Source organism: Arthrobotrys flagrans, assembly GCF_004000055.1.
Source record: "Arthrobotrys flagrans strain CBS H-5679 chromosome Unknown unitig_15, whole genome shotgun sequence".
Lineage (NCBI taxonomy): Eukaryota > Fungi > Ascomycota > Orbiliomycetes > Orbiliales > Orbiliaceae > Arthrobotrys > Arthrobotrys flagrans.
This window is the reverse complement of record NW_027137545.1, coordinates 3,987,604-4,012,653: the sequence shown is the minus strand read 5'-3', so window position 1 is coordinate 4,012,653 and position 25,050 is coordinate 3,987,604. Positions and strand designations below refer to the sequence as shown.

Below are 25,050 nucleotides of genomic sequence, written 5' to 3'. Positions count from 1 at the left end.
TAATGTGCGAAATATTAGGTAATGCCCTGGCTGGACGTATATTGTAAGTATACTTTGATTCTCTTAAGGTACATCGTTCAAGCCAACTTGAGCCAACCCTCAACGACCCCCCCTCCTAGCTTAAAACCTTGCAGCAAAGCTAACAACAGCGTTTAAGGCACCAGGGACTAAGCTTACACTTTCTTCAATGTTAATATTTCACTGGTATATGGGTGAATGTGTCGATAGGTCGATGATGTCGATTGAGCCCAAAGAATGTGGCGTAGTTGGGAGGGGAAATATGTTGGGATTAGAAGAAGACGAAGAGAGTGATGTTGATGAATGATGAAAGAAAAAAGACGTTGCTAGGACCCGGAATTTAAGAATATTCTCACCGTTGTGGGTATACCGCTATGCAGAGTCAGGTGATTAATTAAGACCATTGCGTTGAGCGTAAATGTACGCCTGTTGCTTAGCAATTTGTTTAAGAGCGCAACACAGAGACAGGGGTGTAGCCTTTGCTTCTACAGTGGCACCAAGACTATAATTATATATAAGTATACCTGGACTCGAGGCTAAAACATAACCCCCGTTTTTTCTCTCTTTTTTTCGTTGCTACTAATTCCCCCAACTTTTAGGACCGTCAACTTACAGTTACCCTTTCCACGATACTTGGCGCTCGGCCATTTTCGAAGATAATGCTCTAATGATTTGCTATGTGCAACACTAGCGGGTCGCAACATGACTCTCGTCGAGCTGAACGCATCGAACACATTATCTCTACACTATACCTTTGAATATAACAAGAATCCTGGTTGAATGCTCATAAAAAGCGCTTCCTAACCAATTAAAACCAGTAGGGAAGGAGTAGGGGTGTAGATAAGAGGGGGGGGGGGCACCATCGACAAAGTTCAATTAAAATGTCGTGAAAGCGAAGCAACAGGGAGCGGTTATTAATGGATTCAGCAATAAGATCTCTGATTTGGGGCTCTAGATCACTTTCCTCTTATCTTTATCCTTGTTGGGGCGGTCAATGATCCCCTTTCTGGATAGGTGACGAGACTGGATATACCGATGTAGGGCTTCTGAGCGCTTAAAAGGGACAACGATACGAATGAACATTATAAAAATACTTACACCGATATTAAAGGCGAAAGGGTGATCTCCTTGACGACGGGGAACGACATCGTCGGGTTTACCTGGGACTGGGGCGCTTTCGTATTACAAATTGTTATGCTTCGTTGATGAGGAATTGGTATGCTACAGGACTTCTCTAGGTACGGATGGGATATAAATATTAATTCATGAAGGCGAATATAGGATATAGGATCACAAGTTCAAAGCAGAACATTTGAGTCAGGGAAAGGATCAGTGAAATTTGCCGATACTATGCACAGCTTGGTTATGAAACTGCATACAATATGCAACTTTCTATCTTTTTCGGTATATTCCTATAGGCCGAATCGTCTCAGACTTGCCAAGCGGCTGGAAGCTTGAGTATGATTGCTAATAAACTCACACAGGTGCTCTAGACCAGACTTGAAACCCCGTTAATAGCCAGTCGATGTCAAAAAAGAAACGGAAATCCTCACAAAATCCAACAAAGTTTTTGCGTTGAGTGACGTTGTAATGAAGAAATTTGCCTAAATAGGACTAGTCTACATGGCGAGGACATCACCGTTAAACTCTGGCGCAGAAAGGTTACTTTGCGAAGGAATTCAAAATTTCTGAGAAATATATGGTGGCGGCCGGGCACAGGGTTTCATCGAAAGACAGTAAGTCGATCCATCTCACCGCTTTCGGTATCCTGTGCGTTAGGATCCTGCAATCAACTTAACCTTGTTGTAGAATATCTGCAGATCTCAACATCTACCCCATAGACGGTGGCGTCACTGTACCCAGGGGAAAGGCATAAAAAACTGTGCATGACCCCGTTGAAACACCACCGCCTGTAGGCAGAAGTATTGCAATCATAAATTCTGATTGTTGGTCCGCATTTGTCCTTTCGCCACTCGAACCAGCAACAGAGTTAACAAGAATAATAAGTATCTTTGAATGGCGTTTCCAACAAACACGGGATAGTATGCGGGCTGTGACAGACCCCGTGTTAGAGATCAAGACCTATCGAACATGATACCTTAATGGAAGCTAGTAGCCTCGAGTCCTTCCAAAGAGCCTCGACCACGCCACGCCTCAAAAACATAGGCGGTTAAGGATAAGTTCACTGAGAGGGAAGAAAAATAAAACTCCAACAAATGAAACTTTGCAGCTCAGGTATCGGTAGATATTGTGATTGCATACTTCTTCTTTGGCTAACTTTAGTTATCTCTTTTTCTAACTTTATGCTAGATGTGACGTCTCAGGGTTAGACAATCAGAACACGGCTATTTGAGGAAGCGCAAACTCGGAAGTAAAAGGAAGGGTAACTGTACCTTCAGGTAATTATTTCCACGGACTCCTATGTTAGGAACCTGCTCCAGGTTGAAATAGAATAAATCGTGATACTTTATCTTTTACCACCACCACGCCGGTTGGTGGGAGTAGCGCAAGTGGAGCTCTGCCGTGGTTGGCCATGGCAGTAGATAAAGGAATAGTTGTGTTCATAAGTTCGTAGCCGTATCCTCTCTCGAAGCGCAAACAGCAGCCTTCCCTCACTTGAATAAATGATGTGATGGTTGACAACATATGTCTTGACTGTGACTTCGCTCCCGCTTGTTGTGTTATCCCAAAGATACGCCTCACAGGCAACATTCTCTACTTGTACCACTTAAAATAGTTACACCTCCACTCATCGTTAGATCTCCCTGATCTTTCCTTCGGCCCAGAGGGTCCAACCGGTCTATATTTGCGCAGCTTGATCAGTGTCTCTTCGTGAAATGGGACACCAAACGCAAATTTCGAAAGGAACTCACCTTGCACACATCCAAAACCATCGCCCATTATTCACACCCGGCTTTCTTGTTTGCATCTTCTTTGCGGGCTCGCTATGCCCGTCGCACAGAGGCGCAGAGGGCTTCGTAAATAGTTTGTTCCAGGAAGCCCGTGACTCAGCTAGATCGACGACCCTTTTAGGTGTCGTATCTGGTTTAGGGGGCTCAGGGGTAGTTGGATCTGTATTACCATTAGGCACTACGCTCAACTGAGAGCCGTTTTCTAAGTTGTCGTCTTGGGTAGAGGATTCCGATGGTGTTAGAGTGAGTGTGTCAGACTGGAATAATAGTTTCACGGGATTCTGGTTACCGCGTCCTGTTTTGCTAGAGTTTGCCGGTTTTCTTTTCGCCCGCGCAAATGCAGTGGTTCTTGCCTTTTTAGGAGTCGACTGGCTCGGTTCCGGCGGATCGAGAGGATCATTATTAGAATCGGTATCCAGTGGTCTTTTCGTAAGGCGAGAATTTGATTCGATTTGCGTCGAGGGCAGATCTGCATCTTCAGCTGACGCTAGTATCCGTGCCTTATCATCCTCGCCGCTAAGCTTCACAGGTTCCTGTGTCGATGAGCCAGCCATGGAGACGACCTTTGCCACTGTTTTACGCTGGAACATGTCTTTAATACTCCGCCGCCCGCTGAACTGAGGGATTAATCGTGCAGACATCTTTGGCGGTGGGGGAAGCTCTCGTTTCCTTTCTCCACCAACGAACACACCAGCAGGATTTACCAAATCCAGTAGTGCCCTCCTTTCGCCGTCTAATTCAATTTCCGGTTTCAATACGACATAGACTGGGCAATGGTCACTCCCCTATCACACCGTATCAGCTCCTGACTTACTAACTATAGAGCCATATTTACTCACATGTAGCCCGTTTTGTATGTCCGCGCCTTCAAACCAATCCTTCATGCTCGAGGAGGCGACAACATAATCTATTCTTGAACCTAAAACAAGCGTAAAGCATAATTAGTACGTAAGAACAAACTTGGTTTCAAAAACAGCAGTGTGAAGTTCCTATACATACCGTAGTTCCCAGGTCTAGCATTGATTTTTGTTTCCCAATCTTTCAACCTCGTCAGCTTTCTATACATCAACAAGATAACGGAGGTATGGTATATATAGATGAAACGTACGTGTATACATCGCCACCCGATCTGGGAAGAACTGCCGTACAACATCAACCATCACCGCCTCCTCTGAAGGTTCGCAAAGGTCACGCAACAGCTTCTTCGCGGGTGCTTCCTTCCACTCAAGCATCTCGACCGAATCCGGTCCCAAGCGCTTCTGCATTTCCCACGCATCTGCGCTATCTATTGGCTCCGGTGCAATGTTGAGATCTCCGACAGTAACCACCCTCCTCCCCATCTTCGTTAAGTTTCGAATCCGCTCTTCCAATGCTGTAAGCCATGCCATCCTGAAATCCTGCCTGGCTACCTCTTCTCTCCCAACGGGACAGTAAGTCCCGATTAGCACAAAGAGCCCAAAGTCCACAACCAGACCACGACCCTCGCTATCCAGCGTCACACCATCGTCTTTTTCGATGGTAGGGTAGCCACCGATTTGCTGATCCTCTGGAAGGTCCCTATAGGACGTATTCCGTGCAGCACCAGTCGGTAAAAGGTGGCCTGTGATGCCCTCTTCAGCCTTGACAGGCGATATCTTGGATTGGCGGGTGTATATTGCTACACCGCTATATCCTAGCACCAGAATTGAAAGATTAACCGATTGCTCTCTTCTATCGAGAGATATGACTAACTATATCGTACCTTTCTTATGTTTCGGAAATGTAAAGTAACTATCCCATCCCGGGATCAAGACCATATCATCTCGAAGATCTTTCGATTGAATCTTCAGTTCCTGAAAGCAAACAACGTCCGCTTCCAGGATGTCGAACATAGTCTAGATAATATTGTCAAATAACCAACAATTAGCATGTTGTCATTCATGAGACTTTATTTCCCACCTTCCTACAGCCCTATCTAAATGATACAATCCTCATAGAAGATAATCCACCACAAAAAAATATAAAAATATGAAGGGATAAAATAACCTACCCCAAAGTTCTTCGTTTCGCTCCATGGCATGTATCCAAACGGATTTCTATCGCAAGATTAATTTTCAACCAAAATATTTATGAATTCATATATTCGTCTTAGAAATACCTGATTCCATTGACTAAATACCCAACAAACAGTTTTTGTTAGTAAATCTGATATTCCCATCAACATTGTAACATCCCTGTCACCAAATGCATCACGCATCGCAAGCGCAAGAGCATAAAAGGAGAGGGATGATACCATTCCATGTCACGATGCGAATCGACATCCTTCCGTCTTCAACCGTCCCCCCAAGGCCTCCAAGTATAGACCTTCTTCCTAAACACTTAATAAGATGGCCAGTGTTTTGATGAGTCTTTGCCGACCTTCGTTCGCAATCTTTGAAGGATCGATGTAATTAAAACGCGGACTCGAAGGGTAGCAAACAGGATGAGGAACGCGCGAAAACCACTTGTGTTGCAGTGATGTCAAACACACCATCCTTGAATGGCCTGACAGAAATGCCAAGACCAAAGCCTCGGGAAAACTGCCATTCTCCCGAACGACATCATTTCAAACTATCTTCAATTCTTCCCAAAACAATAACGAACCCCGAGACCGACTGTCCCCCGGCGATACATCTGTACAGCATCCATCCGATACATCTCCGCTCTTACAAAATCCTCAAACCTGACAATGCTGTCCAGAAGCTTGATTCGTGCTCCCCTGCGAGCCGGAAACCCCGCCGCCAGACAGATCCTCCTTCGCCGGAACTATGCCTCCCAAGCCGGTTCGACCTTCACCAAGGAGCGTGAGGCCGTTAAGGCTCACGCTGCTCAGTCCAGCGGTACGATATACCTCCTTCTATAACATCCATCCGATTGAGCGACTTGCTGACAATGGCTGTAGAACTCTGGCGCAAACTCTCCCTCTAGTTCGTCACTATGACATCCCGCCCAAACGATATTACGATTCATCGGCTAACCATATACTACGATCATACAGTGTCGCCATCCCAGCCTTGATCCTCTCTTCTATCAATGCTTACAACCTCTGGAACGAGCATTGGGAGCACGAATCTCACCTCCCACCACCTGAGGAGCGTCCACAATACCCATACCTTAACATCAGAGTTAAGAGGTACCCATGGGGTGATGGAGACAAGACTCTCTTGTAAGCAATTGCTCGTCATGCCTCCCCAGATCCTTTTCGCTCCGGCCTTAATTACATACAAAACGATCACATAAAAACGAAATTAGAATATATAACTAACATATGTTTCCAACAGCTGGAACGACAACGTCAACTACAAGAAGTCCGACGACTAAAAATCTATCATGCTTCCCACCTCGGGAAATATGGTACCCTTCTTGTAAATCGTAGCGGGAAAGCGCTTTGTTCATAAATGCGATTTTTGCAGATTCTTGGAAGCCGAAAACGTAAAACCCAGAAAATACCACGTCGGAGACAAGTCGCTGCTTTGGCGGTTGGGTGTATATAAAAATGAAATTTCTTTTCGTTGTATCGCTTTGCAGGTACTTACATCAGGTAGACAGGACCTCGATCCTTTTAGGGACTTCGGTAAGAGTTAAAAATAATCAATTATTTCCATTTTCATTTGTGCTCGGTTTCTTTTATAATGCAGAAACCCGGTAGTAGTAATGTAAACCCATGCTAAAACAAATCTGCAGAAAGCAAAAGCTAAGAAATACATATTTCTCACCAGAGTAGAGAGTAGAAGGTCCATGGCGGTACAGTATGATAAAAGCCTACACAGGGAGGTCAAATTCATCCATACCACATTCAGGCCCTAGTCTCTATTATTCTCATTATTAACCCCATCTCCCTCTAAAACCCCAAAGATACTTCCACAGGAACTTCCAACTGGGCTCCTCCCATCAACAACAACGCCTTTGCATCGGCGAGTCCCAAAAGACAAGATCATGTCGAAGACACCAGTAGCGATTCCTTGGCCTTGGTTTTGGGCTGCTCTCTCGGCGGCCTCCCTTTCAGCAGCAGCCTTCCTTTCAGCTCTCTCCCTTGCGACAATTTCTTCATGCATTTTATCAATCTCTACGAGTTTCTCCTGAGTATTCCAGCGCTGGGGCTTGAACTTATCCATAGGATCTGGCATTTTATAAGCGCTTTGGCTAAGATACTTGAGGAGATCTTTGAGAAAAGACTGGTAAGCGATCACACCGATGGGCTTGACGTAGGCAGAGATGCGAGGTTGGTTCGGAAGATTTTAGTCGTAGAGACAGCATAGTCCGAGCACGGCAGGATATTGGCCCGACCTCTGTCGTTTTTAGCTGGTGGAGTTGTAACAACGAGAGCCATTCTACAGAGTAAATAGTCATATATTAGCAATTAACATTCTGACAATATGTACTTCTAGAGTGCATTTACTTGCAAGATCCGTGGTGATGAAGGCAGAGGGTTCAAGAAGGTCGTCAAAACAACCATAGACGGTAGGCATGACCCCCCGTGAAAGAAACTTGGCCCTAGTTTCATCTTCAGCGATATTGGAAATGAAGTTCTATATCTGAGGTCAGTACAGAAATCCTTTTAAATTATATACGAATATAATAAACTTACGCTCCAGTGGACGAAACCGCGGACTTTCTTTCCATTCATTGGGACCATGTCGATATCTTTGCCACATTGGGGACTAGTAGGATCCTCGACTTTCATGAGAACGGCGCCATCAACACTGTAACCAAAAAGCGCAAGACCCATTTGTCGATTGACCTTTGAATCCAGGTGAAAAACCTCAGTCCCATCGCGGAAGCCTCTCCAGCCATGCATGGTATCCTTAGCCGTGAGATTTTGAAGCCGAAAGGCACCCCTCAAGATTTCGACAACAAACTTGTGAACATCACCCCCTTCATGGTTGTCTTGAGGGTTAGCTGGTTTGGCATGAAGTTCAACGAAGGTCAATTCTTCATTTCCAAAGAATCTTTCCTCGATATTTGCGAATCTCGACTGCCTAGTTTGAGGCTGGCTAGACCTGAGACGCAACTGGTAGATTTTACCTAGAGTCCAATCAATTGGAAAGATGACTGGGTACCAGATCCAAAGAAGTAGTTGGGTGAATCTTGAAAAGCATGGAAGTCAGCACTGACCCTAATGAATTCTCCAAGGAATGATCGGATTAACTCACCGAATGAGAAACGTGTTGATGAACAAGGCCTTTCGAACGTGTACCCAAGCGGCAAGAGCTCAACGAAGACAATGATTAGAGCAACCGCAATCACAATACTGATAGCATCTAGATAATCCAAATTAGTCCTAGAATTTCATAACACATGTAAGGATAAGTCTACATACTGAGATTCCCGGAAACGGTTCCCTGAGAGACTTCCCGCATTATCAAACTGATGAGCAAGGGAATCAATTCAGCGATAGCACTTCCCGTGAAAACGAATGCACAGATCATATTATAGGGACGACGACGAAGATCTAAAACCATCTTGGCGTATTGCTTTTCCTTGTCAGCACCGCTATCGGCAATAACACGCAAGTAGATTCTAAACGATATGTCTAGTTAACGAATAGCCGCTACGAAATGCCAAACAGACTCTTATCCAAGGAAGCCTACTTACTTGTTGAAAGCCAGGACACTGAGGGTAGAAGCAGTAACAAGACTAGCAATGGCAACAACAGCAATGAGAGCGATGACAAGCCCGATAATAGCCGCAACTTTGGCACTCTTTTGGGACAATGACATCTCCTGAAGAGCAGGGTCGGTAGCGGCGGCGGTGGTAGCATCTGAAGCATTCATAGCCATCTTGCTCTTGAGGACGTGGTTCATAATATCGGTATAAGCAGCGACGCGGAACATCATGGCTTTGGATTCAAATAATCGTGACGGTTGTTTCAAAACCACTGGTGATGAGTAAGTTGATTTGATGAAGGTGAACAGCAAAAGTACAGAAGAATGGTAAGCGGACCAGATATAAGAAAATACTTGCAACCAGGAGGAGAATGACATCATCTTTATATACTAGGAGTCCAGCGCGGAGACGTCCTAATGAGTCGTAAATGATGATTTCGCTGACAACTCGATCGGAGATGTTTCTTAAGTGGGTAGGTTTGATAGCTGGGGAGCGATTTCTTGGTATATCAGATATTCACATCGTTGTCGACATCATCGCCACTATCATTAGTGTCGCCCTTGGTCTAGGTAGTATACATCGATATATGCAAGAATTTGGGACATGAGACATGATAGTCCATTTTTGTGTTGGCGATCACTTTGCGCAACAAAATGCAACAATTGTCAGGTTACACAGTATGTTACACAGGACAATTCGGCACTCAATTATCGAAGGGAAGCCCCTTCCTTCGTCTACGAACCCCTCGAGACTAGGGCCCCTCTATTTCATAAATTTACGACAATTGCAAACTACCTTAGCGTCGAAATTCGACTGACCATATACAATCTACATATGAGTAGGTACCAAGTAGGTAGTTATTACAACAGCTACTACGGCCACTATAGACTCTCATACTCACCTCATGACCCAGGTTGCTACTATCACCTATCACGTATACGAGTGGCTAGAATACTATTACTACTCCTTCAGCGCCGCTGTAGTGGTGGTGGGTATAGTAGCACAGTCGTGAGGATGATGATATTTAAATTTATATTTTATGTGCTCGGCGCTATTATATCGGGTCGAAAAAGGATGAGGACCTGTTTTTACAAGACAATGAGGACCGCCCTCGTTCGTAGTGCCCTTATTGAAACAACGTACCGGCTTAGGTAATTACTTAAGTACATAGATAGCTAAGAGGTAGTCAGTGGTCATCCTGAGCTTCTTTCAATAATATTAAGGCCTTCAGCCCAAGTTATAGAAAGAGAGTAATATTATAGACATATATAATAGACATTCAAACCTCTCATTCATCTACATTATTACCGAGGTATGCGAGTAGAAAAACGATACCAGTAAACATTAAACCCACGTATAACGTATAACGTATAGCGTATAAACGTATAATCACCTTGCAACCCCGCGACTCCCTATGAATCATAGTTCATTCCTCCCCGCTTTCTTTGTAAAAGACGTAAAAGCAAAAGAGCTCATGATGGCAAGAATAAAACAAACCTTCGAGTCAAGAGACGTCGGAAAGTCTGGGAAAAGGAAAGAGATATAGATATAGAAACTAGTCCACGTGAAAGAGAAAGGAAAAAAAGAATAGGAATTAAGAGTGATGTCTCCTATAATACATTTTATGCGTAAAGGAAAGAGAAAGGCGTGAGTAAGGGTAGACATTGAGGCTTCCACGGAAAAGTGAAAGTAATAGAGAAACTGAATAATAGGAGAGTCCCTTGGAATTCGATTATAGAAAGACAGAAAACAACCTAGCCCCGTGTGTACGACGAGGAGCTTAAAAAGATAAACGAAACGAAACGATAATCCAGAACTTGAAAAAAAAAAAAAGGAAAAGCGAAGGATTTAGGGGTACAGCAGTCGTAATCGGTTTAGGAATTTCATCAGCGAAGGAAATTATCAGGAGAAACACTAAGAAACACAAACCAAGTATCCCACCCTGAATAATAGAAAAAGAGATATAGAATGAAGAGGAAAGGCTAGTGGCGTTACCTCTTGGTCTTCGTGTCGCGGCCTATTCGCTGCCGTCGTTTGTCAATTTATATAGCTTTACCATCCTAAGGAGAAGAAAAACCCGAGTGAACACGCGCTCCCCTACCCCGGTGGGGTCTCTAGCCGTCCTGTCGCGGGCGCTTATTTCCGTGCGGGTTCCACTGTTGTTCACCTTGTTGAGGCTGGCCGAAGAACTGTTGAGTGAAGTTGGGATTTGGGAATTGAGGAGCTATATCAAATGTTAGCACTAGGCTTAATCTTAGAATGAAAGGCTGAAGACGGAGGGGTCCAAGAGGAGGCCTTACCACCGCCCATCATTGGATTGAATCCGCTACCCATCATGGGATTGAAGTTGCTATTACCTCCACTCATGTCGCCGCCTCCCATGTTACCCATTGGGCCTCCCATGTTCATACCGCCCATAGGGGGATTCATTCCCATGTTTGGTCCCATACCGCCCATTGGCATGCCCATGTTGTTGTTGAACCCTCCACGCCCACGGTTTGGAGGTCCGCCGCCGCCACGCATGCCCATGTTCATGCCGCCACGATTGCCTTGGAATCCGCCGCCGCCGCCTTGGAACTGCATACCGCCGCCTCCACCGCCACCGCCCATGTTTCCAAAGCCACCAGGTTGGTTCATCATTCCGAACGACTGGGGAGGACTTCCGGATCCTCCTCCACCACCGCCCATGTGATTTCCAGCATTGTTGCGGTTCATGTAACCACCGCCACCGCCCATGTTGCCTCGACCACCTCCCATCATATTCCCACGGCCGCCACGGTATCCGCCGCCACCTCCCATATTGCCACTCATCATGTTCGATTGGGGAGCAAAATTGGCGGGTGATGGGAAGCTGTTTCCCATGGGTCCATGAGGTCTGTTATCCTTGTTGAAGTTACTAGGGCCGCTACGATTGTCATCCTTATTTCGGGCTGGTGCATCCTTAGGCAAGGTTCGGAAGGGGTTGCTGTGTGGTTGCGTGAAATTGACGGTGTGACGCTTTGACTGGTAGCCTGGCTGGGTTGCAAAAGACTCGATCTTCGCCTTTGTAGCGGAAGAAGCTTGGGTGGTTGTGAACTCGACAAACGCGACTCTTTGAAACACATTATTAACGAGGGAAATGAGATGTGAATTTTCAGAGACCAGACCTACCCCTTAGACTTGCCGTTGACTTTATGCTCGCTAAACGTGATATCCTTCAGCTCGTCCTCGCAGTCGGCTTGTCGGATCCATCCACGAATATCATCGTCTGTTGTCCACCAGTTCAATTCCGAGATGTACAAGGCTGTAGTAGCGTTAACGTCAACATGGCGGTTATCTGGGTGCTTCCTTTTCAGGCTGTTATGCTGCGGAGGCTGTGGAGTCGGCTCTTGCTTGACATTATCAGTGACATTGGCGCCTTCCATATTAGTGTCCTCTGTAGTGCCGTTAGCAGCAGCAGCATTCCCGTTGCTCTTTCCGGCGTCTGCTTTTCCGTCATCATCATGGAAGAGCTCATCTTCCGCGGCTACCTTTTTGTAAGGAGCAGACGGATCGTCGAGATCCTCGCCATAGATATCGATATCAAAATTATCGTCGTCTGCCATATTGGAAGGTCTCGTTTCTCAGGGAGCTGAGGCGTAAGAACCCTAGTCTGTTTCTCTGGGAGATCTTCTTCTATTAATCTTTATAACAGGCGGATGTCCTTCTAGTGGGTCCCCTATATAACAATATGAGGAATCAAACACTAGCGGATTTGATATATCAAGCTCCTGATATATGAGATATTGAGACTTGCTCCACGATGAGCGGTTACAAGAATTCTGCTGTATGAAGTTGTACATGATCAGCCAAACTTTCCCAGGCAAATCACAGGGTTAGAGTATAAGGAAAGGAGGTAAAGGAGGAAAGGTGAAAGAAATGGGTAAGAAAAATAGGCAATGGAAACTCGATGCCAGCCTTCGATGAGCCTATTAAGCTCCCTGCTACTTCCCAGGCCGGCAGAGAAGTGATCTTCTGACTTTCTGACTTTTTTTTTTTTTTTTTTTTTTTTTTGTGGTTTTCTCGAAAGTTGAAGCAAAAGCAGAAGAGAGAAGAGAGAAGAGAGAAGAGAGAAGAGAGAGAGAGATAGTGACAAGGACAAGAGAAACAATACAGGCGGGTAGTTATACGTACAGTCGGAAGACGTGTTACTCGTATTGATGGCGATTCTTTCTTTTTGAAGCAAAACGGTTAAAATAAAGGCACAAGAGGAACAGGCTCCTCTCGGTATATTTTTCGGGGCCTCCTCGATTCAAATTGAGAGAGGCTCTGCCTTCTTTTCTTGGAATGAGAAGGGCTTAGCAAAGCAGTTGTCGTACAGAACGTGTATGTCTTGTAATACCAAGGAAATTTTACCCTTAGGACAAGGGATTGACCATCGACTGAATCCTTGGGAAGGACAGCAACGGTAGTTGAAAGAGGATAGAGGGTGGTGTTATAAAAATCGACACGCTTGGTTATAAAAAGCGCGACTTTTTTTTTCTTTCTCTGTGCTATTTCTTCTTCCAGTCACCTGCAGTATCGATATCAATTGAACCGGCCGCACGCGGAGGTTTGATATAGGGAACTGGGTGCGACAAGTCGTGCGAGAAGGACAAACTCGTCGTGATGCGAAAGGAAAGCGGAGAGCTTTATAACTAGAAGCTGGTCAGGTAACAGTTAGCCGAAGAAACGCGATTTGCCAATGGCAAGGAGATGGTTGATGATGAGGATGATGGTGATGAAGAAAGAGAGGATTCGAGCCAAACCTTTGCCACAGCCTAAAGTAGCGACAAAGTTAGCGCAAGGTCGAGGTCTCGAGCTGTAGATTCTACCGCGTAGAAGGTAGAGATCTAGCGAGACCGGAGAAAAAAAGCCTAGAGGACGAAAAGGGAAAAGAGGATGGAGATGAAAGGGAGCAGGGAGGTCGAGGGTGAGGGTGAAGGTGATGATGGAGGTGTGATGTGATGTGTGATGGGAAGCAAGGTGATGTGAGGGATAAGTCAGTACTATAGAAAGGCGAGGATATGGTGGTAGCCTCACTGGCTAGCCAAAACCGGTGGGAATAATGCCATTAGGAAAAATTCCCATTGTGGCGGCAGTTAATTCTTGCTTGCTCCGACGGGTCTTCCCTTCCCTTTTCTCCCTGCCTTAGCTCCTTTCGCGTTGCATCCGGCTAACAGCTGGCCGTACCAGGGAGGTGCGCATATTTGAGAACGAAGTACGTATATCTCAGAATGGTTCATCAGCCACACGTTACCAGCCACCGTCCGTTCCATTCGTGGCTGGTGCGCAACTAGGCCGAAAGACCACATAAACAACATCATAGTAAATCCCAGGTCTTAAAGCCCAGCGCCCGCATCTATTTCACAGCACACGATTTCATTAGAACCTCGCACGGCACCCCTATCTACCTGCCAATCACCCACACTCAATCGCTGTCCCTTTCAAACCCAATCCATCAATTTATCACAATGTCCGACCAAGTCTCCCAGATTGCCGATATCCCAAAGGACTTCCTCAGGGAAGGCACCCAGTTCGTCAACAGATGTACCAAGCGTATGTAGAGCGGTTCCCAAGTATCGATGAAATTGAAAGGAAACTAGCTAAGGTCCCTCTCTTCGATGGTATAGCAAATAGGAAAGAATTCCTCAAGATCTCGCAGGCTGTCGCGATAGGCTTTATCTGTATGGGTGCCATTGGCTTCGTCGTCAAGCTGAGTATGTTATCCTGCAATCACATCTGATATACCCCCGGTGGAATATATTTCCTAACAGTTTGGTCCTTAGTTCACATCCCTATCAACAATATCCTAGTCGGCGCGGCGTAAAGGAGGCTACTGTCACGAAACAAAACTTCGATACACAGACTTGCATATATGCCTGATAAGGAGGTCTCCTTTTACTACCGAAATTTTAATCTCCACCATTTCTACTACGCTCAATCAATTCCATCATCCAAAAAATTAATGTTTTCGGTGTTCATCGGTGGGTCGGCTTGTACGATAGCGTGTTTATAGTCCTTATATACGGAATTCACATCCATCAAAAACAACTCAAAAGTATCATTCTAAAGGATTTTTTTATTCAAAGAACACACGTGCCTAGCTTGTGCGAGGTAAGAATAACAGGAGAGTAGAGTCTTTATTTTTGAACAGTGAGGGTCAAAAAGCAGAGTGTACAAGCAATGCAGAATGATAATATGTAACACCTCCCCCCCAATGGTCTATTCGGTATTGTTAGTGTTTTTTTCGTTTGGGGTATCCGACAAATGAATTCGGTCGTATTAGTCGCATCATGATAAAAGAAAGCTGTATCGTGGACTCCGGGAAAGTAAAATAAAAATATTTATGCCCAAGAAGCAAAAGAGAAGAGAAGCCGAAAAAGCATGAATACGCGCCGCAGCAATCATCTAGATCTTTCTAATGGCCACCGTACATCTGGTTGAAGTAGGTCTTGGAGTTGTTGGTCTGGATTGTTGGAGCTCCCTTGGTCCAGTTGGCCGGGCAGACCTCACCGTACTTTTCGGTGAACTGGAAGGCATCAATCAATCTCAAGGTCTCGTCAACACTTCGGCCAACTGGAAGATCGTTGATGGTGATTTGTCGAACGATTCCCTTAGGGTCGATGATGAAAAGGCCACGGAGAGCGATTCCTTCCTCTTCTAACAAGACACCATAGGCCTTGGAAACGTTGTGGTTCTTGTCAGAGAGGAGAGGGAATTGGCAGCCACCAAGACCACCGTCCTTTCGGGAGGCATTGGCCCAGGCGAGAAGACTGTACTCAGAGTCGACAGATGCAAAGACAACAGAGGCATTCCGTTCCGTGAATTGCTGGACAGCATCTGAGAAGGCGACAATTTCAGTTGGGCTATGAATTTTTTAATTCATTGTCAGCTTATTTATTTGCCATCATTATAATAATATCTGGAATATAAAAACGTACCAGACGAAGGTCCATGCCATAGGGATGAAGCCTAGGATCAACCATTTGCCCTTATAGCTGTCAATATCGATTTCTAGAATTCACGGAATCCAATTAGTTCCCATCTACACAGGAATTCCCAGGTGTTGCTGGTTACTGCTTTGGGTTACCGTAAGATCGGCAACCGTACAATGCAGGAACGAGCCGGATACAAGGCGCGAGAAGCCTTCCGGGAACTTGAAGGGACAAGGCCGACTAACCCTCGATAACACCGTCGACAACGGCTTGGCCCTTGAAGGCAGGAGCAGGTTGCTGAACACGGGCAGTCATTTTGGATCGATTGGATTTGCAGGATAGAAGGTGTTCGGATTGCACGAGAAAAATAGTGTGCTGGATGCAGATGTGTTGAAAGGAGCTAGCTATGGATGGCAAGGGATAGAAGAGAATATTAGCAAGACACGCCTGATATAAGGATCCCGCAGCAGTCGTCAGAGATAGATGGATGGTAATGCTCGCTAACTTACGCGATAAGTTTTCCGCCTATTCAAGCCTCGTCTGGGGACGTTTTACGCTATAAAAAAGAAGTTCTAAAGAGAAGAATAAAAAGATATGTAAGAAGAAGGAAGACGGCAAAGAAGCACGGATGCAAAGGGTCGATCTATATAATCCGACGAAGAGATGGGAACCGTACGAGTGATTTATACTTAATCTACGACTGGCAGGGAACAGGTCTTCTGAAATGGAAAAAAAAAAGTTTGGGGGTCCTTTTTTCCGGGGAGGCGGCGGAGGTTTAATATAGACGTATCTGTAACTAATTCTGCTTGGGCCTGGCCTGTGCTACATTTCGAATATGATTGAAGCAAGACCACGGCTTTCCATGAGTTTTACCCGTTGGATCCACCAACATGTGTGCACAGGCAATCCTCGTACATACATCCTACATACATATTTGACTCCCGTTCCACCTGCATCTGCAGAGGGCCTCTTTCATCACATAGAGAGACTAAGGGGTACTTACTAACGTAACTCTCTAGTGGAATCGCGAATCCACGCAAAGAGCTTCTGTTTTCTATCGGCTGTACTCCGTCCTCAAAAATTTTTGCACGCCTGCTCACGAGCTCTCCACACACACGTTTAACTCTAAGATTCACATTTCTGTTTCCGCTTGGAGGCAGCGCGTCGTCATACCCTGTTCCAAAGCTACAAAGGTCCAAACAGGTGCTCGGAACTCAGGCCACTGTCACCTTTAGCTCAGTCGGTGTGGAACCCAGCTCGAATCGGTGATAAAACCTTGGCCCGCGAAGAGACCTTCCCAAGGAAACCTTCCCTATCATGCATATTTGTTGAGGCCAGAAGTTTGGGGCTTCGGCGTGGGTCCATTAGCCTTGTTCAACTCGAACTGAAAAAAAAAAAAAAAAAAAAAATGTCTAGCCAAGCTTCCCAAGTTGATACTTCGAGAATGTGCCATTCACACATCCACCACATCCATGTGCATGTTAGTATAACTAGAGGCAAGCCAGACGATGGACCCTTTTGAGCCTCCTTGCTTCTGGTGCGGCCACGCTGTTGGAAGGTTGGTCGTGCAAGTTCGCATGCTTTGTTTGGTCTAACCGAGCTCAAGCTCCCCAAAATTGGCCTGTCGAACCCATGAACCATACACAGTAGCCCAGGCAAATGAAAGAAAAAAATTTTAATACCCGCGCACCAAATCTGCCCTAATTCTTTCGCAAGATCTTGGGAGACGCGATTATTCATCTGGATGCGTCACTGCGAGATCTAGATCCGTCTGATTTATCAGCGTTCTCCGAAAGATACGGTAATCAACATCGCTAGATCTGATAAGAATTCGGAATCTCATACCTGTCTATGACTCGAGCCACTTCTACTGCGATGATCCGATATCGCAGGCTAGAGCTCGCGAGATTCGAATATGTTATTTCAATATCGGACAGCTGCATCATTCCGCGCTGCAGCGCTGATATCTTGATGGATGTGGAAAGCCCATGGCCGAAATGTCACACCAACAAGTTCTAACGATGCTGAAATCCGAACTGCTGTGTAACATGGCTCTTGATTGAAGTGTTCCACACATGCACTCATGTTTCGTCCTGGAACGCTCGGTTCCTTCCTCCGCAACATGCAAGGTATTCTGGCATCCAGCCTTCCGAAATCTGTATCGATAACGAGATCGATTGGCCCGTTCACGGATACCCATTTCATAAATCCAGCGCAACTTCACAGACTGTTGTATTCGCCCTACCTATGAGGAGACCCACTCAGCGAACTAGATGCAATGATGTTTCCAAAATCAACCCCTGCAAGTGATTGATGCCATGTTAAAATGTTGGACGTTACATCCATAGATGCCTGGGACTCCACCGGATTGCAGTACTGATATTAGGTCATCCAGGGGCCGAGAGAACATCGATTAGGTAAGATATTACTTACAACATCGCCTCAGTTTATGTGACCTCGGATCATCTCTGTATACATGTAACATACGTGCTCTCAAGATGATCCGCTTTCCGAACTCCGAGACATAAGGGACATGCATGTGGAGACTACGTACTGATATCACTTAATAGCCCCGATCTCCGATACCGATAGTTATCTGTATGTACCGAGGCAAGGGTGTAGTTCCATTGATGGTACCACGCCCGTACTTTGCATTTTATACTCTGGACAGCTTACCAGCTGTATCAGACCGCTCCGAAGCCTGTTGGGATATATTTCCACACGAGTATTCATTAGATAGACAACGTAACAAGAAAATTGGAAGAAGAATGCTATGATTTTGAAGGTGCCAACTAAGAGCTTGGTATCTAAATGATAGCCACTCTTTGCCGCTAGGCCAACTAGCACATGTGAATTAAGATATGAAAAATGTATAAAAGGGTATCAATATCGTTGTAAATCTTTAGATTCTAGGCCAAGCCTTAGAACGAGCAAGCCCAGTGACAATTTCCAGAATTAAAAACTCCGATTGCTTTTGGGCCCGATACTTCAAATTACATCTACTCATTAAATTGAAGTTGGAACTAATTCATTTGATCGTGAATTGAGCCTGTTACAACTTTAGTTGAAATTTGGAGGTGTTGCAAACTTAAGGATCGATAGCATCGATTGGATCATAAACGGAGATAACGGGGTTTATCCACCGATCAACTAGACCCACACTACTGCGATATCAAGATCTATTGCATATGAAATAGCTCCAACTTTCATCTAACGAACCTCAGCAACATCTACCATACACATTATACCCGGACTTGAACCGAACGCCTTAGTAATCAAACCTCTAACTGCCAGATTGCCCCAACGTTATAATTGAACCGAACCCGCCTTCCCACGACTATTTCGCCTTCGACACTCCAACTGCAGCGACTCGCTTACCAAATCGCAAAGCAACTTGGGCGATTCAACTAGCGGGGAAAAGGAAATATGAGTGGCAATAACCGTAACCTCTTCGATAGTGATGATGGCGAAGAAGATGATATGGACTACGAGCCATCCGAAAGTATAACTCAAGAAACCCGTGAGGGTACTGCAGCTACAGAATCCTCCACAGACTTCTTAAACTTTGACGATGAAGCTTCTGCGCAGAGAGGTATGTTCCACCAGGAATCGATTAATTATAGCACCTCGGTTTATAACAATTTTCGGTACTAGGCTTGGAAAGTATACAAGCTCTCCTCCAACAAGTTATAAGCCATCATCACGCAAATGGGGAAAATGAAGACAATGGGGAGGAGGGAGAAAGCGGCCCCGGCATCGTAGAACTCGTACTGGATGATGACGTATGGGATGACAGCGACGACGACCAAGAGGTGTTCACGATCGTAAACAACACATTCCGTGTCAGATTACCACACACTCGCAGACGGCGACGGGGTACAAGAGATATGGCGCTGGAAAATCTGGAACCGGTACCGAGTGAGGAGGGGCGGAAGCTGATGGCTAGTGGGGATTTCGGATACGTATGCCATGTATTAATTTGACGCAGAAATTATATTCAATTTGCTAATCACTATTTTTGGATAGTACGAATTCATGCGCATGTCGCCCAAAAAGAGGAGACGAAGCTCTGGGGCTTCGATAGAGTCTCCAGCTACTCCTCGTTCGCCTGAGGAAAGTCGTGAACTAGAAGGTGGTAGCTCTCCTACAATTCCTCGATCCCCAGTAACTCCTCGCCAATCTGCCTCCGAACAAACAAGGCAATTCGAAGAATCAATATGCAAGCGTCAAAAGATGCTGCTAGGCAGACGCTTGCTTGTCAGAGAAATGGGAACTTATACGGGCGAGCCGGCTAGAATGATCGATTCACTAGTTGCCCAATCCCTTATTCCAACAAGTACGGAGAAAGTGCTCCACTTCGAAAATAGATGTTATTCAGGACAATTCTCTGAAGATGGCGACTTTTTTTACTGTTGTTCTCAAGATATGGTGGTCCGCATGTACGACACTCGAAATCCATATGACTGGAAATATTACAAGAAGGCAGTGTACCCTGGAGGCCATTGGACAATCACGGATGCGTCATTGAGTCCGGATAATCGACAGCTAGCATACAGTAGTTTAGATTCTGTAGTATATGTGGCCAACACGCAAGTTGTTGAGGAAGAGGATGAGGATGAGCTCACAGTGCTCGATTTTTCGGAGGGATCAAGGCAGTGTGCCATGAGAAACGGTACACCGGTATGTATGCCACCGTCTCTAAAATTTATGGCAACTCTAATTGGAATTTAATAGATATGGTCGATTAGATTTTCCGGCGACGGCCGGGAACTAATAGCAGGAGCTAAGGACGACTCTCTCTATGCCTACGACATTGAAAGGCAAAAGTCTATCCTAAAACTCACGGGGCACGAAAATGACGTGAACGCTGTCTGTTATGGTGACAAATCGTCTCCTCATATCCTATTTTCCGGATCTGATGACTGCACAATTAAGATCTGGGATAGACGGAGTATGGCATCTGGACGAGAAGCTGGCGCGTTCCTTGGCCACATGGAAGGATTGACTTACATCGACTCGAAAGGCGACGGGAGATACATTTTGAGTAACGCAAAGGATCAGACAATGAAACTTTGGGATATCAGGTTTGTATGAACGAATATCTCCAACATAAAACCTCGTTAACTAACAAAAAAAAAAAACTAGAAAATTAACCGACCGCTCAACTTACGAAGGAACCCGTGTCAGGAACTACTCCAGCAGTCACTTTGACTACAGGTTCGAAACATACGACTACCATCCAATCCGTAAACACCCCGGTGACAACTCAGTCGTCACCTTCCGCGGCCACCGAGTCCTCAAAACCCTCATCCGCTGCCACTTCTCCCCTCCAAACTCTTCAGGCAGCAGATACGTCTTCAGCGGCTCCGAAGATGGACGGGTATTCGTCTACAATCTTGACGCAACCATTGCTGCCGTCATAGACGTTCAACAGGGAACATTCGATTCTCGTCCTCAGCCGGCTTATAGCTGGCGTGGGTTTGGGTTGTCAAGGGCAAGACCGAAATGGGATACTTGTACAAGAGATGTTTCGTGGCATCCGGATGCACCGGTGATCGTTAGTACTTCATGGAATGGGTACGGGTCTAGTTCAGGTATGTTTTCTCCATGTTTTAAACACTATGGCGTGGCTTTATGTTAACGAATTATCTCTAAATAGGAACCGTAGCAATTCACGGCTGGGACGGCAAAATTCGTGGTGAGGGGATGACGAGAGATGACTTTGGATACTGGAATAAGAAACGGAAAGGTCTAAGAGATCGTGATAATGAGGAAGAGAGGTCCGAGAGCCCAACAAGGACGGATGAGCAATTACGACCACTTCGAGGGAGTCAAAGGGAGTCAAGCCATGCGTCCGAGTATGACCCTCGCACGAATTTGAGGTTTATGAATTAAGGGCCAAATTCGAAGTTAGCAGGGCGAAGGGTGTACTTAAGTAATTTGTTAATAGCTAGGGAATCCAAACATTTATATTTCAGATCAACAGATTGGATACATGTCATCTTTATATAAATTTATACTATCAACATCCTAACTTCATTAAATCTCACAAGGGAAAAAAGGAGGTAGATACAGGGAAGGAAACTCGTCATCAAGTTAAATATATAATACGGTGAATATTAGTTAATGGTAGAACTGCAGATAAAGCCTCCTATGTGCCCTGAACTTTGCGAATTCTCCAAAATAGTGACCGAACGAAATGCCGTGGTATCAAACCACGAACAAGACGGTTTGGTTATAGTGATGGATTGGGACCGCTCATGCCTTAACAACGGCAGTAGTATGGGTGTCGACCGAAATAAGATTGAGCAGGAATTCTTGGTACGATCTATATACACAGTTTCAGTTAGCGATCGGGAACCGATAGTTATAAAATATAATTCAAAGATAAAACATACCCAGAACATTCTCCCTTGATTCTCTCTCTGAGAGACATGCCATATTTGGTCTTGTATGCCTCCTTAACAGCTGTCAGATGTTCCGGATCCCAATGAATACGGACAAGTCTAGCAACAAGAAGGTCGTCACGGGTACCGACACCCTTCATGGACTCTTCGAGAAGGCGAGCATCACGAGCCGGCTTGTTAAGGACCCCGTTGAGAACATGGAGTAGAGCCTCTCCCTAAATATTTAAAATTCAGTCGTTAGTATCATACTCTAACTGTAAAGGCAAGACAATATACTCACAATCAATCCATTCAACTTCTCAGCAATCAACCTCGCAAGATCCTGACCATCGAACAACTTTTTATACATCCTCAACAACTCTCTCACATGGGTCGTGCTCCTCGTAATCACAATCTTTCCAACGAAGAAACTGTCGACCTTATCTTTTGCAAGAGCGTCATGAAGATCTTCGGCGTCATCTCGAACTTTGTCGAGGTAAACTTTGTCCCATTCGTTCATGTGTAAACCACGGGTGGTGGTATCAAGCTGAAGGAGAACAAGATCCTTGAATTTCTCGCCAGTGGCCTTGTCGGCTGCTAGCTCCTTCGTGATAGCCTTTTCAAAGTTGTGGTCATTCTTTGAGTCTCTGTAGGATTGTTTGATATCGATGATATCATCCATCTCACGGCCCATGATAGCTTCAATGAGGAGAGCGTGTCTGAAATTCTAGTAGCCGTTTAGAAAACCGTATTTATCAATACATCTAAGATCGTTATGTAAACTTACTGGTTTCTGGTTCGAAAGAATGGACCAATATGATTCGGATTCATATGGACCTAAAGCTGTCACGTAGGCAGCTAGTTGGACTTTACCACTGAGCTGGGCCTTGAGATGTTTGGCGAGATTGACGTTGCCCTGTGATTCTTTATTAGATATACCCATTCACGGCCAGGCCCGTATTGAAAACTTACAAGTGGGTGGACTTTCTTGTACTCTGCTCTTAAATCCACCATTTGGTCTCCGGACAAGAAAGGAACGACTTTAAGAATTGCTCCGACATCTGCGACTTTACCCTTCAAAGCCTTGTATAAGATCTGGGCATGGTCATTAGGATCATACTCGGGCTCTGGGGGGCGGCGCTTCTCCTCAGGGCGGATATAATCAGCATGCCCATGTGAGTGAGTGCGGTGGTGACGGCCCGATCCAGCTGAGAGCGTATATCCAGCGCTGGCGCTACCGTGGGAGCCTCCTAAGGCAAAATTACCGCCAACATCAACGCTAAATCCTCGATCTCTTGGTGGCAATCCTGGGGATGGCATTGGGGAGAGAGGATAATAGGTGGGTCGATATGCATCTGGTGGGTAATCATCATATCGTTCACGCTCATAATAATCATGATAGTCTCGATCATGGACGGCCATCCTCGCCATTCCTGTATCAATTGACGGAACGGAAGCATGTCGGTGGCCCACCGAGCTTGCTCGTTGGCGGCTACCGGGTGCTTCCGTAATAAGATAATGGGTTTGAGGAGGACGAAATGAGGGTGGCCCTGAGCCGGCGGGCGAATGTGGGCGCTGGACGTATCTGACGCCAGCGATCTCATCGGAAGGCGGGGACTCACGGCGATAGTCTTCCCGGGTATCACGATGCTCATATCGAACAATATGACCGGCAGACCTTCGTGGGTCGTCACCATAGGCGGACCTAGTCGGCCCAGCACTCATTGGCATCGCCAAGCTGCCAGCAGAGCGCCTTGGATCTCCATAATAGGCATCTTCGTAGTGGCCACTTCTGCGGCGTTCTGCCTTTTCGCGATCTATCCTCTCCCTTTCAAGTCTTTCTCTTTCACGGATTACGATTTCTTTTTCACGCTCCCTCTCACGATCGTTGACTAGTTGTAAGGCACCGGAAGACCTTCGAGGATCTTGCAATTGTCCAGAGGAGCGCCTTGGATCGCCATATCCGTCGGCGTAATGAGAGCTTCGACGGCGTTCAGCCGCAGCTTTCTCCTTCTCGAGTTTTTCCCTCTCCTGTCTTATTCTTTCTAGCTCTTCTTCTTTCTTTTCTTTTTCCCTGCGATCTCGTTCACGATCCTTCTCTAGCTTTCTCCTATCTCTTTCTCGTTGTCTTTGTTTCTCATCTTCAGAATCTTCACTCGACCAAGCAAGATCATTCTCTCTTTTCTCCTTCTTCTTGTCACTCTTACTAGCGAGAGAAAAACTCCCTTTGACTCTATCGGTGTTCAAATTAACATCCAAACCCCGGGGGGTAGGACCACGATCTGGTGAGGCGACCGCACCACGGGATCCTGCAGCCTCCCGCCTCTTCTCCAATTCCCGCTGCTCTGCAAGTTCCCGTTCATAAACTCGCTTCCAATCCGTCCCACCAGCGGACCTTCGCGCCGGGTTATCACGGGCGGCATCTCGATGTTCGTCCGCGAACCGGACTCCTGGGGACGGTGGTCGTCGACCAGATACTATAGTAGTTGAAGGGTTGGGACCATACGCATCATCTGGGGGCGCGGGTGCAGGTGGCATAGATACGGGGGCATTGTACGTCCTCGGATACGAGCCGTTTGGGGATTCTGGATATCCTCCAGGAGGCGCATAGCTTGAGCCTGCCCTGGAACGTGGGCGGGCGGGGACATACTCGACCCTGCTGTCCCGCCGGTCGTAATCGTCGTACTCTCGCCTCGACATTACTTATTTTTCGAAGATCGAGATTTAAATATAAAAAGGATATACGAGATTGGGATGGGAAATTTCCTAAACCGCAACCTTTTATTATCTTCCCTTTCCTTTTGTTCCTATTGATCCTGTTGTGACTCCTCTTTTGTCAGCACGAGCTATCTCCTACTTGCTAGTTTACTCTATGAGGAAAGTGGGGGGAACGGGACGATGGAGCTCAAACTTGGAAACCCCATACCTCAGAAACCTGAAAACTTGTAAGCTAGAAAAAAAATGTAGATTTCAATCAAGAGTGAAATATTGAGAATGAAAAATGCTTGGAGGTCTTCGCGAGTCTTTATCAGTTCGAAGACGATCCTTCTCGATAACAAAAATAGAAGAGAGGAGTAAGCAGCCACTAGTGTAATAGGTATAGCACGTATATGGCACAGACAATAAAAAGGACGAAGGAAAAAACTATAGCCAGACCAGATTTAGTAGAAACTA

At 45.8% G+C, this 25,050-nt stretch overlaps 7 protein-coding genes and 1 further gene across 10 annotated transcripts; 3 read left to right on the top strand and 5 right to left on the bottom strand.

Annotated features, from left to right (window-relative positions):
- Window positions 1-2,297: 2,297 nt before the first annotated feature.
- DFL_001077 lies at window positions 2,298-5,230 on the bottom strand.
- Window positions 5,231-5,462: 232 nt separating this feature from the next.
- Window positions 5,463-6,269, top strand: DFL_001076 (uncharacterized protein; the record flags this gene model as incomplete). The annotated part of the gene is made up of 5 exons (XM_067629644.1): window positions 5,463-5,584; window positions 5,649-5,788; window positions 5,851-5,875; window positions 5,947-6,114; window positions 6,230-6,269. The coding sequence occupies 5 exons, from the start codon at window positions 5,463-5,465 to the stop codon at window positions 6,267-6,269; spliced, it is 495 nt and encodes a 164-aa protein (XP_067495645.1).
- A 482-nt stretch (window positions 6,270-6,751) lies between these two features.
- Window positions 6,752-8,935, bottom strand: DFL_001075 (uncharacterized protein; the record flags this gene model as incomplete). Of its 3 annotated transcripts, none has more annotated exons than XM_067629643.1 (6): window positions 6,752-7,110; window positions 7,348-7,477; window positions 7,537-8,035; window positions 8,146-8,209; window positions 8,269-8,468; window positions 8,544-8,785. In XM_067629643.1, the coding sequence occupies 6 exons, from the start codon at window positions 8,783-8,785 to the stop codon at window positions 6,752-6,754; spliced, it is 1,494 nt and encodes a 497-aa protein (XP_067495644.1). The 3 variants fall into 3 exon arrangements, with proteins under 3 accessions (XP_067495644.1, XP_067495643.1, XP_067495642.1); XM_067629642.1 differs by lacking the exon at window positions 6,752-7,110 and adding an exon at window positions 7,247-7,279 and having other exon boundaries at window positions 7,331-7,477; XM_067629641.1 differs by lacking the exons at window positions 6,752-7,110; window positions 7,348-7,477; window positions 7,537-8,035; window positions 8,146-8,209; window positions 8,269-8,468 and having other exon boundaries at window positions 8,540-8,935.
- Window positions 8,936-10,669: 1,734 nt separating this feature from the next.
- On the bottom strand, window positions 10,670-12,139 carry DFL_001074 (uncharacterized protein; the record flags this gene model as incomplete). 2 transcript variants are annotated; one of them, XM_067629639.1, is made up of 3 exons in its annotated part: window positions 10,670-10,779; window positions 10,856-11,646; window positions 11,706-12,139. In XM_067629639.1, 3 exons carry the CDS (start codon window positions 12,137-12,139, stop codon window positions 10,670-10,672), a joined length of 1,335 nt encoding a protein of 444 aa, XP_067495640.1. The 2 variants fall into 2 exon arrangements, with proteins under 2 accessions (XP_067495640.1, XP_067495641.1); XM_067629640.1 differs by having other exon boundaries at window positions 10,913-11,646.
- A 1,887-nt stretch (window positions 12,140-14,026) lies between these two features.
- On the top strand, window positions 14,027-14,382 carry DFL_001073 (uncharacterized protein; the record flags this gene model as incomplete). Its single annotated transcript, XM_067629638.1, has 3 exons — window positions 14,027-14,111; window positions 14,186-14,272; window positions 14,342-14,382. The coding sequence occupies 3 exons, from the start codon at window positions 14,027-14,029 to the stop codon at window positions 14,380-14,382; spliced, it is 213 nt and encodes a 70-aa protein (XP_067495639.1).
- Window positions 14,383-14,973: 591 nt separating this feature from the next.
- Window positions 14,974-15,805, bottom strand: DFL_001072 (uncharacterized protein; the record flags this gene model as incomplete). Its single annotated transcript, XM_067629637.1, has 3 exons — window positions 14,974-15,421; window positions 15,497-15,569; window positions 15,736-15,805. The coding sequence occupies 3 exons, from the start codon at window positions 15,803-15,805 to the stop codon at window positions 14,974-14,976; spliced, it is 591 nt and encodes a 196-aa protein (XP_067495638.1).
- A 3,111-nt stretch (window positions 15,806-18,916) lies between these two features.
- On the top strand, window positions 18,917-21,385 carry DFL_001071 (uncharacterized protein; the record flags this gene model as incomplete). Its single annotated transcript, XM_067629636.1, has 6 exons — window positions 18,917-19,082; window positions 19,145-19,452; window positions 19,517-20,170; window positions 20,225-20,574; window positions 20,636-21,084; window positions 21,150-21,385. The coding sequence occupies 6 exons, from the start codon at window positions 18,917-18,919 to the stop codon at window positions 21,383-21,385; spliced, it is 2,163 nt and encodes a 720-aa protein (XP_067495637.1).
- Window positions 21,386-21,748: 363 nt separating this feature from the next.
- On the bottom strand, window positions 21,749-24,576 carry DFL_001070 (uncharacterized protein; the record flags this gene model as incomplete). Its single annotated transcript, XM_067629635.1, has 5 exons — window positions 21,749-21,818; window positions 21,889-22,112; window positions 22,178-22,603; window positions 22,664-22,792; window positions 22,849-24,576. 5 exons carry the CDS (start codon window positions 24,574-24,576, stop codon window positions 21,749-21,751), a joined length of 2,577 nt encoding a protein of 858 aa, XP_067495636.1.
- Window positions 24,577-25,050: the final 474 nt, after the last annotated feature.